Source organism: Oryctolagus cuniculus, chromosome 8, assembly GCF_051225735.1.
Source record: "Oryctolagus cuniculus isolate XC-2025 breed Fujian yellow rabbit chromosome 8, ASM5122573v1, whole genome shotgun sequence".
Classification (NCBI taxonomy): domain Eukaryota; kingdom Metazoa; phylum Chordata; class Mammalia; order Lagomorpha; family Leporidae; genus Oryctolagus; species Oryctolagus cuniculus.
Window position 1 is genome coordinate 126,700,626 of NC_142874.1, and position 20,465 is coordinate 126,721,090.

The 20,465-nt window shown below is 37.6% G+C and overlaps 1 protein-coding gene across 1 annotated transcript in view; it reads left to right on the plus strand.

The window, feature by feature from the left end:
• The first annotated feature begins 5,165 nt into the window (after positions 1 to 5,165).
• The window catches only part of LOC100354881 (transmembrane protease serine 11E), a 49,210-nt gene continuing 33,910 nt past the window's right edge, over positions 5,166 to 20,465 (plus strand). Inside the window, exon 1 of the mRNA XM_017347522.4 lies at positions 5,166 to 5,257. Coding sequence (XP_017203011.3) covers positions 5,250 to 5,257 — 8 coding nt within the window. The 5' untranslated portion in view covers positions 5,166 to 5,249. The remainder of the gene's footprint in view (positions 5,258 to 20,465) is intronic.

Here is a 20,465-nt window from a genome sequence, read left to right on the forward strand (position 1 = left end):
GCGCCGGCCTGCATCATATTTTCTAAGAAGTCAAGTGCATTAATCTAAAATCATAAGTGCATGATATTTGACTTTATTTAAATGCAAAATTTATTCTAGCTCTTCAGGTTAAACAAAGTAAACTGAAGTTCTCTCCATCAGCAATATATACCAGGAAATCTCTATGCCCTTGTCTGTAATATGAACTCAGATGAACTCCTACTCTATTTCTATACAATTCTTCCGGGCGAATTAACATATAAGAAATTTCCTCTAAGGAACATTGTACCTCCTAGACTAGGAACTTTCAAGTTCCTTTTTTATTTTTAAAAAAGATTTATTTATTTGAAAGACAGAGTTATAGAGAGAGAAGGAGAGACACACAGAGAAATCTTCTATCTGGTGTTTTGCTCACCAAATAGCAGCAACAGCAGGCGCTTAGTGAGGCCAAAGCTGGGAGTCAGGAGCTTCATCCAGTTCTCCCACATAGGTGCAGGGGCCCACATACTTGGGCCATCTTCCACTGCTTTCCTAGGCTATTAGCAGGGAGCTGTATTGGAAGTGGAGCAGCCGGGACTCTAACCAGTGCCCATGTGGGATGCTGGTGCTGCAAACAGCTGTTTTACCTGCTATGCCAGAGCAGCCCTAGAACTTTTAAGTTCCACCACTGGATCAAGCTAGACCAGTGAAAGTATTATATATATATATATATCCTATAAAATATCTCCTTTGAAAAATCACTGACTTCAACTTCAAAGTTACAGTCTCAGTCATTTGGATTTATTATAAGAAGTAGTTATGTAAAATTATCTTTTTGATAAAAATGTTGTTATGAACACCTAATGAAAAATTTCTTCTTCAACTTAGTGGCAGGATAAACTTTATGTTGATATTGTACAACTAGGTTTCCTTTGTTATTACTGTTTCCAGGAATTCCAAAGTCAAATTTTCAGCTCTGTTAGATTAAATGTCTTAAACAAGATGCGAAACTAGGCCGGCGCCGCGGCTCACTAGGCTAATCCTCCGCCTAGCGGCGCCGGCACACCGGGTTCTAGTCCCGGTCGGGGCGCCGGATTCTGTCCCGGTTGCCCCTCTTCCAGGCCAGCCCTCTGCTGTGGCCAGGGAGTGCAGTGGAGGATGGCCCAGGTGCTTGGGCCCTGCACCCCATGGGAGACCAGGAAAAGCACCTGGCTCCTGGCTCCTGCCATCGGATCAGCGCGGTGCGCCGGCCGCAGCGCGCCGGCCGCAGCGGCCATTGGAGGGTGAACCAACGGCAAAGGAAGACCTTTCTCTCTGTCTCTCTCTCTCACTGTCCACTCTGCCTGTCAAAAAAAAAAAAAAAAAAAAAAAAAAAAAGATGCGAAACTTACTTGCATTTCTACTTCTTCCCGAATTTGATTTCTATTTAATCAATTTATTGTATATTTAGGGAGTATCCACTTGTAAAGAGATAGAATATGAATAAGTAAATTTAGTTCATGTCCTATGAAGAGTTTGTTCAGAAGACTGAAAGTTGACCCCCAACAAGAAATTGATTAATCTTAAAAATTAATTTTAAAAATTAAAAGTTAAGTAAGTGTTATCTTCATGTATTTTCTAGTTTAATAACATTAACCAGAGGCTGGTACTATGACAATGCAGGTTAAGCCATCATCTGCAGTGCTGGCATCCCATATGGGTTTGAATCCTGGGTGCTCCACTTCTGATCCAGCTCCTTGTTAATATACCTGGGGAAGCAGCTGAGGATGGCCCAAGTACTTAGGCCCCTGCACCTATGTGGAAGGCCCGGATGAAGCTCCTGGCTTTCAGCCTGGCTCAGCCCTGGCTGCTGCGGTCATTTGGGTAATGAATTAGCAGATAGAAGATTCTCTCTCTCTCTCTCTCTCTCTCTCACTCTGCCATTCCAATATATGAATAAATCTCTTTTTTTTTGAATAAATCTTTTAAAAAATAACATTAACCTTTCAGCATTGTATATCTCAATACATGGAACAATGAAAAGATTGTTTTAGTGTTACTAGTATTGGTTAATTCTGAAAATCTTATTTCTGGTTTTTCACTGTATTCTTATATGTCCTTACATCTTTGTAAAGTTCAGCAATTATTTATATCAATGCCCAGAAAAATTATCCCCTGTCATGAAGACAATTATGGCAGTGGCAGAACACCTTCTGGAGGAATAGAGAAAACAAAGCACATTTTAGTGAAGATTAGAAGACAAAGGAAAGTCAGTGACAGAGTAGTGTCAGCTTCATGTCCAGCAGCACTTTTATATGATATGTTCTGCTAGGACCGAGACAAGGATGAATTATTAATGCTTTTGTTTTCTGAGCTTAAACAGATGAAGGCATGTGGGTACTTGCAAAGCAATACATGGTAGGAGGAAATAGATATACAAATGACAGTAGCTGTTTTTACCCAGACAACTAGCTCATTCACTACCTCAACAAAACTGGCCAGTCTATCGCATACATTCCCAAAAATTGACCAATAAAAGGATTGATTTAGCATTATAAAAACATAATCTAGGTGTAACTTTTAAGACTTCCATAAATTAATCACATTATTATAGGTATCCAGGTATTATCAAGCACAAAATAACTTGGTACAAGCCAGGGGATATTCAAACTACGATAAAAATCATCCATGACTAGCCACACTGGCACTGTACTTTTATAGCTTACAGCCATTAGATGCTTCCTTGCTATAAAATTGCCAAGTGTGGGAAGGACTATGTAATAATTTGTTGGCTGATAAAAATGCCTGTGGTCAAGTTGCTATTTTACTTGTTACGCAACATGCCATATCTACTGTGGGATTCCAAGAGACTCAAGTTCACAAGCATGTTGTTCTTGACTCTGCTACCACCAGAGCACAGAACGGCACAGAGAAGACAGACTAATTGATTCATGCACGGAGAATGGTCTAACTCTTTGAAAATATTTTATTCATACCACAATTTAGGAGAAAAGCTTTGAAGAATAAAATTTATGATTTCAGCAAAAAAGCAAAGCAGAAAATAAATATTTGAAGGAAAAACTTTTGCTCTCAGATCCTTTTTTTACTCTTAAAGATCAATTAATTTTGAAATTATTTACTTTGCTGTTGGGCACTACAAGGAAAGCTATCATTTAACTATCAATTTAACAACCTTGTTAACTTCTCCACTCAATGAAGAATTTAGAGTCTGATGTTCATTGCTACTTATTCCCAGGTCACTCTTCAAATTTCTATTAAAATGCAAGCAATATCTGGAAAGTAGGTGACATATACTGTAATGCTCTTTGAGTGACCTAACCAAAGGCCATAAGTACGGGAAAGAAAGATATACTTATGATTATCTTTTAATGTCTTTGGACTGGTGTCCTCTTATCCTGTATAAACATATCCTTAACCTCTGGTTTTCTGGTTTTCTATAAATTTTACTTTACTAATAAGATTTGTAAAAAATTCATGAAAGCCCTCTCATTTTTAAAAATCATTTTATCTTTTTTACTATAAATTATTTTAAATAATAGAGAAAAGTACAAAGATGGTTCAATGAGCACCCAGAGATTTAACAAGTTTTAAAATTAGCTCTCTCATTTTCCTCATCTATATTTCTAAGTATGCGTAAGTGTTGGTATTTGGGACTCTAGGTCTATACAAAGAATTTATTTGAATTTGGAATATCAATTTTGTGAGAAAAAAAGTAATGCTATTCTATTAAAGTGAATTTGGCAAACCTTGGTTCAAATTGACACTGAAGAGGAATTTTTTTCTTTAAAAGTAAGTTCAATCAATATTTTCATAAAGTATGAGTGTAAAGTAGAATATACTATTATTAAGCCATATTAACATTCTTTTTTGCAGATTTTGTGGCTTACGGGCTATATACAAAACACAGAAGTTCATAACCCAGAAGCATTTACTGCATTATTACTGCCTTTTACTTTTTGTCTAAATAGTGCTATTCAACTAGGTAGACAGAAACCTAACACCATATAACACATAAGTTTAAATAGCAAGATATACATATTACTGTTCAGTGTTAAGTGATCTCCTGAATAAAACGGGTATGTATCTCTATCTCCAAGAATGTTCCAAGAAAGAGTTTTCTTGTGTTACTGCTACAGGTGATTCCAATCCTTGGCAGCCTGATTCCACACTTAATCAGGAATCCCAGCTTCTTTATCTGTTTTGGCAAGCCATTGGCTAAATGGATGTGTAGTGGTGTTTAACAATATTTGCTTAGTTTCCTTATGCTGATGTCTAAGGCTGATCACACACACACTCTTTCTTCCCCCATCCATCCCTCCTTCTTACATATATTTTTGAGAGTTTGTATATGCTGGGAATACGGTTCTTAACTGTTAAGAATGCATAGCTCAGTGGAGTTGTGATACAAAATCACATTTTCTAGTGTAATGAGGTAAGTGTTATTAAAACATGAGAACACAAAGGGAAAACTCCTTATCTGGTTTAAGGGGATTAGGTAAGACAATTTAAGGATTTTACTTGACACAAATGCACAGATGTTTGCATATGGTGTGTAAACACACATTTTAAAAATATATATTATTTACTTTCCAGAAATGAAATAGTAGTAACTCTGTTCATTTAGTTGCCTGTTTCCAGTAAAATTGGAGATTAATATTTGTAAACTTCTTGAAGTTGTTTTCTAAGAACAAAGATCCACATAAGCTTAACATATTAATGCTTTTTAAATCTCTAATGTATTTTCAACAGTTGACTTAGCTAATACCAAACAAAAACTTTCATTATATGGATGACAGAGTGGAAAATGTGTCTGATTAGTTTTTGAAATAGAAGTGTTAGTTTTGCTTTGGTGGTTCATTAACTATGTGATTTTTGACCAAGCTATTTAATATAATTGTATCTCAGTTTCTTCATTAAAACATGGGAAGGGTGAGCAAGATGGTTCTAAAATTTCCTTGTAGATTTATATGCCTGACTTTTCTAAAAATTCTGGTTTATGCTAATACCTTTTTATTATCTTAAGACAACAGCCTTTAAGTTTCCACTCCTAGAAAGTGCTTATAAATTATTTTTGTCTTGTTCTCTATAAAATTTGTCTTTGTCTCACTAGTCACACAACCAGTCGCTACCTCACTAGCCAGGACCCGTCAGACTGGTTCTGTTTAGATGATCGGTGACTTCTTTCTTCACCCCAATCCAGCCCACAAGAAGCTGGATGCACTGACAGAGCTGGAGGCGCACACTTGACTGCCAACCTCTGTGTCCACAGGACTCCTCCTTGCTGGTCAGCGATGTATCGGTGAGTTCCCTTTGCCTTTCTGTCTCTGGGTAACTTGTTTAAAATGACATACAACATATCAAGGAACATGTGGACCTCCAGTTCAGTATTATCAATATAGAACATACTTTTGAGATTTTACCTGAATTTGTCAAGAAACAAATTTCTGTTCTTGCTGTGTTAGTGGCCTCCATCCTCTCTTGTGCTATACCAGAGTGTTTTCCCATGTTCTTGAAGGAGCCCACAGGATGTAAAGGTATGTAGTGTTAGACAACTGCCTTTTGATTTTCTTATTTGTCTCAAGTAGAATATAATGTGTTTCCAGCTTAGATTTTGTTTTCCTTACTGAGAAAATAATTTTATAAGGCACTGATGACTGAAAAATTAATCTAAAATCATTTCTGTAGGAAAATAGTCTGAAATTTAAAAATTATGGATGTTTTGAAAGAATAGAAACAGTTTAATACAATAATAGATGTAAATTTTAATAGTCAGATTTTAAAAATAACTGTGTTAAGACACCTGATCATGATAAACTTCTATAATAGATAAATCATAATTATTTTGAAGTTGTTTTGTTTCAAAATGTTCAAAGTTAACCAGTTATAAGATTTTTAGTGTATCAGTTGAGACGCTGAAAATAATTTTATTTTCAAAATTTATTGTCTCTGATTCACGTATTGGCATATTATTTTTATTTTATTATTGAGGAAAATGTTTGAAAAATGTTAAACTTTCAAAAGAATCTCTGACTTTTGTTTAATATGGAAAAGCAGCCTTGATAGAAAGTTCTACATACTTTGTGTCAGAAGTTTAATACTCTTTTAAACATGGTAATGAAGTAATTATAAGCCACAAACATTACAAATTTTTTAGACTCCTGGAGGCTCCTTGTCTTTTAATGAATAATACTCTATAACCTATAAGAGTTTTGTATCCTAAGTTTTCTCTCATTATATCTGACAATATTACTATAGAAAACAGCACTTGAAGAAACCTTCTCCCAAACTTATCATAATAAAAAGATTCCAGGCCTTGTCTGTGCTAGATCGAGTAAGAAATTTAATAGCAAATGTACAGAGACAATATAATATAGGGATATTGGAGTGAATTTTTTTCTGAGAGTAATCCCTAATTTGAAGGCAATGTGCTGATTTTTAAAATTCCTACTTCAGAATACATGGACGTTCTCTCCCAAGGAAGAAACCATGAACCAAAGCCAAACCAACCAACCAATAAAAACACCTTCCTGACTTGCAGGTTGTAGGGAAGATGAAGCATGTCTGTGTCCAAAGTGGGCTTCTGTGTGATGAGTTGCTAAAAGACAGGCTAGAGCGGGAAGGGGTCACGTTTACTGTGCGTCTTTGCTGGAGTAAGTGTGCCAACAGGGAAACTCTGAAGAGAGGTGTAATTGACATTCTGGAATGTAAGTTACAAAATTTAGTTTTAAAGACGTTGGCTTGCAACTGAGAAATCACTTAAGGAACAGATGAGAACTTTGATTCAGCAGCACAGTTCTTTCCCTTCAGCAAAATTTCTGATAGCTCCTCCTTTATTTCACCTGACTGGAAAATCATATTTGTAAGAGTTTAAGGATAGAAAAACAAAATCTGGACCAGGTGAACATTATTCCTCGTATGTTGCTGTTTTCCAGAAACACTTGTCCTGTGTTATTTTTTTGAGCATAAAGAAATCAAAACATAAATTTTGTTGACACACACATATATACATACACAGAGCAGAAGGTTAAATAAAACTTTATCAGGAATAAGTTAATAGGGAAATGAAAAATATGTTTGTTAAATATATCCACTGGCAGTGGGAATATATACTCATAATTAACAATGACCCCTGAGAAGAATTAAAGATAAAAAGACTAGATTTATTAGAACTAATATCTATATAGAAAAGGGTGTTTGATGCAACAGTCAAGATCCCATATTGGTGTGCCTGGCTCAGTTACACTGTTCCACATCTGATCCAGCTACCCTGGGAGGCAGCAGATGATGGTTCAAGTATTTAGGCCCTGCCACCTATGTGGGGGCCCTGGATTGAGTTCCAGGCTCCTGGGCTAGCCCTGGCTGTTGCTGGCATTAAGGGAATGGGCCAGAGGATTAGAGATCCCCTTCTGTCTCTCTGACTGTCTACCTTTCCAATAAAGTGAACATAAATTTTAAAAATTATTAAATCTTTAAAATATTTATATATACTTAAATAGATGAAGGTCAAAATGAATAATATTCAAATGAAACAAAACGCACAACCTTAATTTTCACTAAATTAAGAACTGTCTCTCACAGTGTAGTCCATGGACCCCTTGTATTATAATTAATGAGTGCTCACTAAAAATAGAGAAGTCCAACTCCCATCCCAGGAATTCTAATAGATCTCTGTTTGAAACATGGGAATCATATTTGTTAAAGTTTACATGAGATAATCGTTTTTCACTCTAGCATTTGAGAAGAATCAACACAGTGTAAAGATACAAAAAAACTGGGATCAGCATTTGGTGCAGTGGTTAAGACACTGCTTGGGATTGCCTCATCCCAAATCAGAGTGCTTGACTCAAGCCTCAGCGCCTTTGCTTCTGACCCTTCCTGCTACACGCACCCTGGAAAGCAGCAGGTGTTGGCTCAAGCACTTGGGTCTCTACCACTCGTGTGGGAGATCTGGATTGGGTTCTGTGCTCTTGGCTTTGGCCTGGCTTCTGGGGGATTTTAGGGGAGTAAACTAACAGAGAGATTTCTTTCTGTTCTCTCTCTTTCCCTTGCAAATAAAATGAAAATAAATAAATTAAACTAAAAAAGAGAGGAACTTCTAAGACTAAAACAATCTAAACACTAATGTCATGTTTTTGGAGAAGTAGACCTGTTTTATTTAAATTGCTGTAATTATATCTTATTGGGAGGTGCTCTCTCCCTAGTCACCTTTCCCTCCTTAGTCTTTTCCCTCCAAGGGAGGAGGCTTCTCATTTATGCAATGTAGCGATGATTAAGAGGAAAGAATAATCTCAGAATGTCTGGGCAACTGAAGAAAGGACAGACATTAGTGGGTAGCTCATGTCAAATGGGAGGGATGATCTTATTTGAATTTTAAAATTCTTGTTCATAGGAAAAGCCTTGGTGACAAACTGACCTGTAGTTAGTCAATAGTTAGCTGAGGGATAATTCTTCAAGGCAGAGGCCCAGAGCTGCTTCCTATTCATGCTCCAGTGCTTACTTCTCTGTCATGGAAGAGCAATCATTTTAGTGAGTTCTCATTGCCCACCAAGTTCTTTGGGAGGAAATTGAGTACCTACTATAGGGTGTGTGTTTAAACCTTGCTGTTACTTTGAGAAATGGTTATTGTATCACTGCTTTTAAAAGATGAAGAAACTGTGGACTAGAATGTCCGGGATTGGCAAATGTTGAACCTCGAATCTGACCTTGGTTTCTCTGGCTTTAAAATATACATTGTTTTCCTGGAAAACACTGTCTACCATGTGTGGAAAGTAAAAAGTAAAGTTTATATACTACCAGAGAAGTGGAAAACATAAATACACACATATACCACAAAGAGAAAATGTGAGTGTATAAACAGAGAAACAGCTAGTATAAAGATAAGCTTGAACTCATGCACATGTATGGTGAGGAAGAAGGGTAGATATATAATTTTTCTTTCATCCATAGATTTTATTTATTTATTTATTTATTTTTGACAGGCAGAGTGGACAGTGAGAGGGAGAGACAGAGAGAAAGGTCTTCCTTTTCTGTTGGTTCACCCCCCAATGGCCGCTGCGGCCGGCGCACCGCGCTGATCTGAAGCCAGGAGCCAGGTGCTTCTCCTGGTCTCCCATGCGGGTGCAGGGCCCAAGGACTTGGACCATCCTCCACTGCTTTCCAAGGCCACAGCAGAGAGCTGGACTGGAAGAGGAGTAACTGGGACAGAATCGGGTGCTCCAACTGGGACTAGAACCTGGTGTGGTGGTGCTGCAGGCGGAGAATTAGCCTAGTGAGCAGCGGCGCCAGCCCATCCATAGGTTTTTAAGACATTTTAAACACTGTACTGTTTTCCCTTGTCTAGTTTTCTTAAAAATTTTTATTTAAGCAAGGTAACATAATCTAATTTTTTCACATCATCTCAAAGCTGATCAATAACTGAACCATAGCACCATCACTTTCTATAAAGGATTGCATTTGCTGTATGAAGAAAATTAAGTTCATCATAGTGTAGACTTTTTTGGAACTAATTCATTCATCTGTAATGACTGTCATTGTCTAATGGACTTTTGGTATTCTGGGATTGTTGTTTTCTTTCTTCTAAAAGTGTGCCATTTCTTCAACATAAACAAAGAATAAATAGAAATATTCAGGAGAAAATAGCATGACCATTTTCCTCAGTATCAGCACTGTGATTCGGAAGCATGGCTATGGCGTTAAGCACTTAGGAATAGGGTAGGTTGAGCAGTTGTGGACCAGTTCTTGTGAGCTGAGATATGAGCATATGGGTTTTCTGGCCTGTGTCATGGCTCTGTCAGGATTAGGGTTGAGAGAAACTGCACTACGAAGTACTTCAAACCCACTTCCTTGGACTTACTCTTATAGAGGACTGTGGATGAGAATTGTAAAGAATACTCTTTCAGATTCATGCATTATTTAATAGGTTTTGAAATGAGTGGATTAAAATGTTAAAAGGTTGAGAAACAAAAAATGTGCTTTAACGTCATGTGAGAACTTGCAAACCCAATCATCTCCCAGGTACACATGTGGCTTATGTGGATAAGCAATTTCTGAGATTTTTAGAATAGTAATTTTTTTTAAATTTATTTGACAGATAGAGTTAGACAGTGAGAGAAACAGAGAAAAAGGTCTTCTTTCCATTGGTTCATCCCCCAAATGGCTGCTACCGCAAGAGCTACGCCAATCTGAAGTCAGGAGCCAGGTGCTTCTTCCTGGTCTCCCATGTGGGCGCAGGGCCCAAGCACTTGGGCCATCCTCCACTGCCTTCCCAGGCCACAGCAGAGAGTTGGACTGGAAGAGGAGCAACCGAGACTAGAACCTGGCACCTATATGAGCTGCTGGTGCTGCAGGCGGAGGATAAACCAAGTGAGCCACAGCACCGGCCCCTAGAATAGTAATTCTAAGGTGACAGAACTAGTCTTAGGAAAATCTAAAGTACCATACAGGTATCATTAAATTCTAGCTTACAAACTTTCATCTAAAGATGTAAGATGATATCAGTTTTTTGAAGTTGCAGAAACAGTGAGGAGCTTAGCACTTAAGTTGAACTGTGATTTAATACAGAATAAAACAATAATTTATATCATTTGCTTCAAATGTACTATGTGCCAACCACCATCCAAAAATATAATATGCATTTAATTTCCATATCATCCCATATGTTTTACAGACGAGGAAACTGAGACTCAGAAAAGTAACATTTGCACAGGGTTGTAATAAATGGAAGAGCAAAGAATTAGCCCAGGTCTATACTCTCCATACAATGTCTAGGTGGTTCTTCCACTACTCTGATTAACCCTTTTATTGCATTAAAAGATATAAAATTTATATTTTCACTGAAAATGTTATTATTCAATAGATAATCTTTGGAATATACCTTGAGGCTGGAGACAAACAGTGTTGCTATTTGCAATATACAAAATAAGGGAAGAAAACAAAGTTAGATAATTTGCATTTAGTCACAGAAATAGGTGAATCACTCAGTACTAGAGATAGAATCTTTCTTGTTAGTTCATGTATATAATGAGTCCAGCATAGTGAAGTAGAGTTAAATTATAGGTGGCCACACCACCCAACAAATATTGCTATCACTATTGCCATTTGAACTTATGTATGTGTCCCCTTCTTAATTAATAAAGATTATGTATACTTATATTGTACAATTTTTTGAATATATGTATATTTTGAAATGGCTAAATTGAGATAATTGGAATATTAATTACCTCAAATATCATTCTTTCTTGATGAGAGCACTTAAAATTTACTCTCAGCATTTTTCAAGAATACAATACTTTGTTATCGGATATAGTTTTTATGTTGTATAATCTCTTTGATTTATTTACCCTATTTAACTGAAATTATATTTTGAAATCAATTATTGATTGTTATTGTCAGATCATAGTGAGTAAAATTAAAAACAAGTATATACAACAGGAATAAAAATATCTCAATTATATATATATATATTTCTTACTTGGTATTTAGCATCAATCCTGTGGGACAGATAATTTTAATATTACCTTGATTTTGCAGAGAGGAATACCAAAGATTAGAAAGGCAGAGACTTCACATTTCTGAGTGAGTGACTGGTGGAGTTGGAGCTTCAGTACCTGTATTCTGACAACAACCCTGTGAAGCATCTTCCCTGCTGCTTCTATCATGTCGTGATCCCTCAAATCACAGATACTGTCTTGGTTTGGCAGGGCTAATTTTCCTTGACTTTCAAGGGATTAACTTACTTTTGGTGTCTCAATTTTCCTAATCTAGAAAATACCAAAAATAATAAATGAATTCATCGAAAATATTTCAAATGCAAGCCAGTATGAAGCACCTGGGCACCTATTAATAGATTCAACAACAATGCTAGATTGAGATTTCATCAACAGAGTTTGGAGTCCTTGCACCAAGCTGCGTATTTCATGGTTAACAATCAGCACTTGCCTGACTTGTAGAGTCTTAGAACTGGATGTGTCCAAAGATGACTGATTTCTACATTTTCTTTACTAGCTGGATCCCATTTTGCATAGATGGTCCAACACAAACCCCTGATGTCTGGAGCAGAGTTGTTGTGGGGGGAGTAGGATTGAGGCTAGGAGCCTTTACTGCTCTACCTGTCTTTATCCTGGAGATAAACATGAGACAAATTGAGGGATTTTTAAATCCACTTTAAAAACAAATTTATTTCTCATTATGATGGAAGAAATAATGTCAGTGGCCAAATACTTGACTATTGACTATTTGGCAGAGTGTCAATAGACTGCAAGTGTTATTTCATTTAACTCTGAGAAGAATGGGTCCTATAAATAACCCCATTTGTAGGTAGGAAAATGTAGATTTTGAGAAGGGCAGTAACTTTCTCATGAACACCTAGCTAGTGAGAGGCAAAGTTAGGTCTAAACCCAAGTTGTCTGACACCAAAAATTGGATCTTTACCCACTAAACAAACAAACAAAATAATCATTTGCTTAAATGTCATAGAGTTTATTATAAGGAGATTGGAACCTTGAGTTCTTGCTCTTTTACTATCTGATTTATTATTTGTATCACAAAATCTTGATACTAGAGAAAATTAAGTAAAAATGTTGTGTTATCTTTTCCATATACAGAATCAGAGAGACAATTGTTTCTTGATGTCATTTTTCCTCAAAAATAAATACACCAAAATGGCAATTTACCTTGATTGTAGCTAATTGTTTTTTCATATTTTAATAGCTAGTATAAGATTTATATATGAGTGACAGGAAACCCAGAGAAACAGCAATTACAAAAAATAGAATTTTATTTTGTTTAATATAGAACAAGTCTGGAGGTAGATTGGCATGGGCTAATAAGAAGGTTCAGAAAGTAATTAGAAATCTGGGCTCCTACTATCCTGTCAAAATGAACATGTGTCTTCCAGAGCATGTCCTAATGTGATTGCCTGAGCTCCAATCAGCACACATATATTCTAGCTGTGGAATGTACATCAAGATTTTAGCCACAAAATAGAGCATCTATTGGCTAGAATTACTCATATGGTGATTCCTACAGATATTTTTTTTCAAGTAGCAATGCGTTTAAACAAATATCAAGAATTCTGTTGTTAAGGAAAGAAAAAACCCAGATGGTTGCTATGGGCTCCTAGGAGTCTTTTCCATAGGCATGCGGTGTTAGAGGATGAGAGATACATCCGATTGTGATGAACAGCAGGCAGATGATATGTGAGTATGAAGCAGATGCAAGTGAGCTGAGCTGTAGTTACAGGTCTTATAGCTGTCAACAAATTGATATGGATTAAAGCCATTGGTACACTAAAATATTTAGATGCTTTGGATCAAATAATACTTGTCTTATCATTTTTCTGGCATTTGCACAGAATATCCTACCTGATTCTAAGAGGAGTCTGAGCATTCTTTGTTACATGTTATTAAAATGCCAAAGTATAATTAAGTTAAGCTGAATATATAATGATCGCCTTCACAGATTTTGTGTTCCTTCTAGAAATTGAGACTCACTACATACAGATACTAGAGGTCAGTATTTGGGGCAAGAAATTCATTAATCAAGAAAATTCATTTTTTTGACTCAATTAAATAAACATTGAGAGGAACCACATATTTTTCCATTGGCCTCCACTGCTAAATTAATTCAGATATAATTTCATTATTTACAGGAATTTGTAGATTATTTTTAGGATTCTCGGTGTATAGCTTGCAGCACTTGCCAGGCTGTGACCTGGGGGATACCACAGAGTCTTAGCATGTTTTCCTACTGGCATAATCCAATTTTGCAGGCCATCAGGCTCTGGAGATTTTAAAACTAGCTTAGGATTCAAGTTGCAAAAAAGTATGACTTCTTATAGGTACAATACTTGCATTATCTCAAATGATTTGTGGTACCCTAGTTTCACTACAAATTATTCCAAATTATCTGACATTGTTGCCCACAGAAAGATAATGCATTTGAAAAATTATGAGAGGGTTGATTATTTATAAATGTTGAACTTTAATTCTAATAATATTAAGCATTTCTGCATTATTTGAGGCTTGAAACATTAGCTTTGGTGGAAATTAAAAAGCATCTAAATCAATTGAAATATCCATTATTATTATTATTATTTTTTTTTTTTGACAGGCAGAGTGGACAGTGAGAGAGAGACAGAGAGAAAGGTCTTCCTTTGCCATTGGTTCACCCTCCAATGGCAGCCGCACTGATCCGATGGCAGGAGACAGGTACTTATCCTGGTCTCCCATGAGGTGCAGGGCCCAAGGACCTGGGCCATCCTCCACTGCACTCCCTGGCCACAGCAGAGAGCTGGCCTGGAAGAGGGGCAACTGGGACAGAATCCGGCGCTCCGACTGGGACTAGAACCCGGTGTGCTGGCGCTGCAAGGCGGAGGATTAGCCTAGTGAGCCGCGGCGCTGGCCGAAATATCCATTATTTTTAACAAATGAAGAAAATGAGAGCACACAACATCATACAGGTTGGGGGGTATGCTAGAACTTGTACACCTTTTAATATGTTCTTAGGTTTCTCATCTGCTTGATCTAAAATGCATGTCACTAATCTTCCATTTCAGAACTACTTCCACTCTGCCAACTCACATAGGAGGCATCAAAACAGTCACAAGAAAGATTTGGTAGGATGACAGATAATATTTAAAGAAGTTTAAAAGAGTTTGAAGCTCTATATTAATAGTCCCCAGAGTGTCTCTAGCTCAGGTTTCACAACTAATTTTCTTCTTATACATAGCAGAACACTACCTGCTCATTCTCATTTTTCTTCCATATTTTAGGCATGTACAATTCCCTTCACTGGATTTAGTTAGCTCTGGGAAACTGCTGCTTTTAGTTTCTTACTCAGGTCAGAATTATTTATTACCTTGAATTGAAAAGCATTTGAGGAAAAAAAGTTATTATATTACTGGAGCTTACACTTAACAATAACTCAATTTATAAGTCTATAAACCCATATCTAATTGCTTAATAATATCTTTAAATGTTCTGTGCCCCACCTATCTGTAATTATAAATTTCTGGAGGTCAGGTAAAGTGTCAACCTAAATATTAATTTGTAGGTTTGTAGTAGTAACCTTTGCTGTACTATATCTGATTGGGAACTTAAAGACTTTAAAGATAACACAATGGAGATAGGAGACATTCTTTACTGTTGAGTTGCTACCCATGTTTATATAATGCGCCTATCTAACAAGATATGATGTTAAAGTAGGTGGGAGGAGACATACTATCACATGAATTTTATGGGTGGTTAAATATAGGAATGGTTTTAAGTATGGGTTTATCCTAAGTTAACATTTAATAAAAGGTAGGATTTCCTGTCACTCTTGATATTTATTAAGAGCTTACTGTTATACCAAGTAATGTGATGTTTTTAAAGTCCAGTTTTATGCCCACTTTTCCTATAATCTTTAGATTTTTACGATAGGCAATTCTCTTCTATAGGAATTTTGAAAGTAATTAAGGAAGTGTCACAGGAGTGTGTTGTCTGAATGATTTTGCACAGCCACACCACTCCAAATCATTTTTACTCAGTACTTACTGATGCTGTTTGCCAATATTGAGGGATATACTAAGAGTCTAAAAGCTAATTTCTGATTCTGTGCTAAGAATATTGTAGAGAATAGAATCTATTATACTGCAAAGTACTATTTTTATGAGGACCTAAAATAATTGTGTTGCTGTTGAACAATTACACTGCTTTTACCTTGTGAATGCCATGAAGAAGGTGTTCATTTACTTTTTGTTTTTGGTAGGGTTTTTTTTTTTTTTCCCACAGTTTTGTTTGTTTTGCAGTTGGTTGCTGGAGAGCTACCAATTTTGTGGCCTGACTTAAGGAAATTATGACTTACAGGAGTATTCAAATCTTATGTTTTGTTTTATTTTGTTTTTGATAGGCAGAGTTAGACAGTGAGAGAGAGAGAGACAGAGAGAAAGGTCTCCCTTCCATTGGTTCATCCCCCAAATGGTCACCATGGCTGGCGCTGTGCCAAACCGAAGCCAGGAGCCAGGTGCTTCCTCCTGGTCTCCCATGCAGGTGCAGGGCCCAAGCACTTGGGCCATCCTCCACTGCCTTCCCAGGCCACAGAAGAGAGCTGGCCTGGAAGAGGAGCAACTGGGACAGAATCCGGTGCCCTAACTGGTACTAGAACCCTGGGTGCTGGCGCCACAGGTGGAGGATTAGCCTAGTGAGCCGCGGCGCAGGCCTCTAATCTTATGTTTTAACATATTTTTCTTTGTTTCCATTCCTAAATTTAACACTATACACACATGCACACTCACATGCAATACAAATGTATGAATGTGTGTGTGTGCATAAAAGCTTCCCTAACTCAGTCTGGTATAATGTGAGATATAAATAAAAACATTGTAATAATAACAATGACTTTCCCATCATTTGTCTTAGTAAAAGAACATGGAAATTGTTGTCTGGTAATTATACTACTACCGTGTTATAATTGTGACTTCTCTGTGATAACTGTCTATAATTACCATAGCAGGGAATGTAGACATTCTAATTCAGTCTAGAGCCTGGCTGATGCTGTTAGATATTTTGTAGATTTGCTTTTTTTTTAAAAAAAATCAGTGGAAAGAATAGAAATATGTTATTTGCAATTGTTTAAGAAGTAATTTTTACTACTTCTTTGAAATAGCAATGAAATCATGACTATGCACACATATACAATATTTTTTTCTAAGCTGCTTATTTTTATAGCCTGGTTCCAAAAGGTATGAGAAAGATTGACTGTCTCACCAATGCCTGCTGATATAAGCTGTCCTCAAAGTAAAATGCTTTTGAAATATTTGTGTGGTTAGGACCAATGGGCACAATCCTATGAGTTAAATTACTGTCCAATAAAACAAATACTGAGTGTTTACTAATTGACCTTTTAAATCTTAACCACTGGCGAGATATTTTCTTTTTTTTTTTTTTTTTTTTGACAGGCAGAGTGGATAGTGAGAGAGAGAGACAGACAGAAAAGTCTTCCTTTGCCGTTGGTTCACCCTCCAATGGCCGCCGCGGCCGGCGCGCTGCGGCCGGCGCACCGCGCTGATCCGATGGCAGGAGCCAGGAGCCAGGTGCTTTTTCCTGGTCTCCCATGGGGTGCAGGGCCCAAGCACCTGGGCCATCCTCCACTGCACTCCCTGGCCACAGCAGAGGGCTGGCCTGGAAGAGGGGCAACCGGGACAGAATCCGGCGCCCCAACCGGGACTAGAACCCGGTGTGCCGGCGCCGCTAGGCGGAGGATTAGCCTAGTGAGCCGCGGCGCCGGCCAAGAGATATTTTCAATATAATAAACTACTATACTATTACTTCATTCTGGTATCTTTCTTTGTGCTTTTGTTTTGGTATTGTAATACGTAGATACCTCAAATAATATGAAAGTTCTCAAAATTCATGAAGAATGCATAGTATGAAAAAACTGTGAGAGAATTTTAAACTTTTTCACATTAAAACATTTTTAAAAACTTTTTTATATTCATTTATTTATTTTTAAAGATTATTTATTTATTTGAAAGGCAGCATTATAGAGAGAGAAAGAGAGAGAGATCTTCCATCTACTATTCACTCCCCAAATTACCACAACATCCAGGGCTGGACTGGGCTAAAGCCAGGTGTCAGTAGCTTCTTCTGAGTCTCCCATGTGGGTGTTAGGGGCCCATGTACTTGGGCCATCCCCTGCTGCTTCCCCAGGTACAGTAGCAGGGAGCTGGAGCAGAAGTGGAACAGCTTTAACCCACTGAGCCACAGCACCAGCCCTATTTCCACTTATTTGAAAGGCAGAGAAAAAGAGAGGGGGAGAGAGAGAGATCTTGAATCTGCTGGTTCAATCACTAAATGCCCACAACGTGGAGGCTGGGCAAGGTAGAAACCAGTAGACTGGAACTCAATCCAGGTCTCCCACATGGGTGTCAGGGACTGGACTAGAGCCATCATTTGCAGCTTTACATGGTGTGCATTAGCAGGAAGCTGAATGGGAAGGGGAGCAAGAGTTTGAGCCTTGGACTTCAGTATGAGATACAGGTATCCCAAGTGGTATCTTAATTGCTGTGCCAAATGCTTGCCCTACTTTATCTTTTAATTTCATTTTCTCACAACATTTTGCACTATGCTGATATGTGTTTCCTGAAATTAATGTATCCTTATTTGGATTTGTCACATCCTTTACCAAAACACTTTCATAATAGAAACACAGACTACAGAGTTAGAAACCCACGTGCTTTAAATATAGGTTAAATAGGAATAGTAACCTGATAGCTTATTAATGAAAAGCTTTATTAAATCATGCTTTACTTAACCAGCAATTATTTTTCACAGTGTCTGTCTTGTTATTCCTTGTAATATTTCAAGTTCTTTCCTAGGACTAAGGTGGATTCTGGAACATAAATTGTGCTGCTGATGAATGACTGGTCCAATTTGGTTTTGTCAATTTCATTTTAATTCCTTCTGAAAACATTTCCTGAGCATATGGTCAGAGAATATAGTTATAAGGCCCAGGTCCTAACTCCAAGGAGCTCAAATTTATACCTAAGGGTGAGATTCAGGGGTGAATACACCAGACTTAAGTAGGGGAGTTTTTGAACTGGCTCTTGAATAGACACAGGCTTCCATGAAGCAGGTGAAAAAATATGCTTTAAGTTATTCCAGATAGGAGGAAATAAAAGCAAAAGCAAAGAGCTCTTGGAGAAGAAGAGAAATGCTAGGCTAATGCAAATAGACATGGGGTTTAGTAGTTCAAGCCATTTTCTATTTCACTTCTTGAGAGACAGCTAATGGGAGTAGAGCATGATTCAGACCGGGGAGCCAGACGAGAAACCTGTCATCGAGTTATAGGATAAGTTTTAGTGAGAATTGCCAGAACAAGTTCAGGACCGTAGGATTTAAGACACACTCCATTAGATTTGCTATGAGGCTGAGACTAGAAAATGAAGAGATCATTATAGTTTCACAACATAATCAGTGTTGCCTTGTAGGCGATTGCTTAAGGCAGCCATCAGTGAACTTCAGCCCAATGACCGAATCTGGCCTGCCACCTGGTTTTGTGAGGTGGTTATGCTAAAACTGGCCATATCTTTTAAAATGGGTAAAAACAAATGAAAAGAAAAAAAAACTTTCATGGCAGCTAAGAATTAAAAAGAAATTTAAATTTCAGCACACAGAAATAAGGTTTTACTGGAACACAGCCATCATCTTTAGATCATGTGCTGCTGAGGTTGCTTTCGTGCATCAGTAGCAGAGTTAAGTAGCTGCAACAGTGACACCGCAACTCAGAAAGCCTGTAAGAGTTATCTAGATCTTTTTATAAAGGCTTGTTAAACTCTGGCTTAAAGAGCTGACGACAATGATTCAGAACTGGAAACTTTATAGATGTCATAATCATGTTCTTTCACAGCAGCTTTTCTGGACTGCACTGGGGAAGCACGCTACTGCGAGTACCCATGCCGCGTTCGGCCAGGAGAAGGAGTCGAGAGTTGGAGACTCACTGTTCCTCACCACATGGTGGGGTGCTGTCCTGGCGCTTGTTCTGCCAAACTTTCCTTTACAGCTCTGTGGGCCTTGCCTTGTGATTTTCCCATGCTTGAATGAGACTCATCTGCCCTTTTCCTATTATTGTTGATCTTTTTAAGCACTATTCCAAAAATAGCTCATCAGAAAGTGCTAATGAGAGGTGGGTGTTATGGCACAGCAGATGAATCTGTCACTTGGGAAGCCCATTTCCCATTCTGTAGTGCTTGGGATAAAGTCCTTCCCCTGATTCTGATCTTGCTCCATATGTTTTCCCACCATGTGAAGCAGCAAGCAACGGCTCCAGTACCTGAGTCCCTGCCACCCATGTGGGAGACCTGAATGGAGTTCCCACTCCTGGCTTCAGCTATGGAAGGCATTGGGTAGGGAACCAATGGATCGAAGATCTAGCACTGTCTGTCAATCTGCATTCCAAATAAATAAAAGTAAATAATAAACTTTGAAAAGGTGATAATAATAATGCAGCTCTGGACATATTACTTTTTTTCTGGAAATTTGAAGCTAAACAAATACATCCATACACTAACTGTCATATTTACCTGACTTGTCACTAAATGCACATGTCCTGAAGCTAAGAAAAAATTATAACAAGAAAGCAGCTTGATACCACTGAGGCTACTGGAATCCACCCAGTCTGTGTTAAGGTGAATATGCATGAGGTGGTTCAGATAAGTTCCAGCAGGTAGAGAGAATGATTGGGCAACTGTTTATGTGTAGGAGGGGGTTAATTATACAAGTGTCTGTTGACAGGTAAAATGGATTTATCCCTCCATTTCACTAATTTTTTTGAGCACACTTCCTAACCACATGTAATTTGAAGCGATTTAGTACTGAATCACATGCTGAGAAAAAAAGCAATTAAGAAACAGAGTAAATTATACTTCAATAAAGCTGGAAAATAAAAGAAACTGAATCAGTTTGAAAAGCAAAGCCATCCAGACTAGGAAAGGAAGAGATAATGTTTTAAATGACAACCATCTCAGCAAT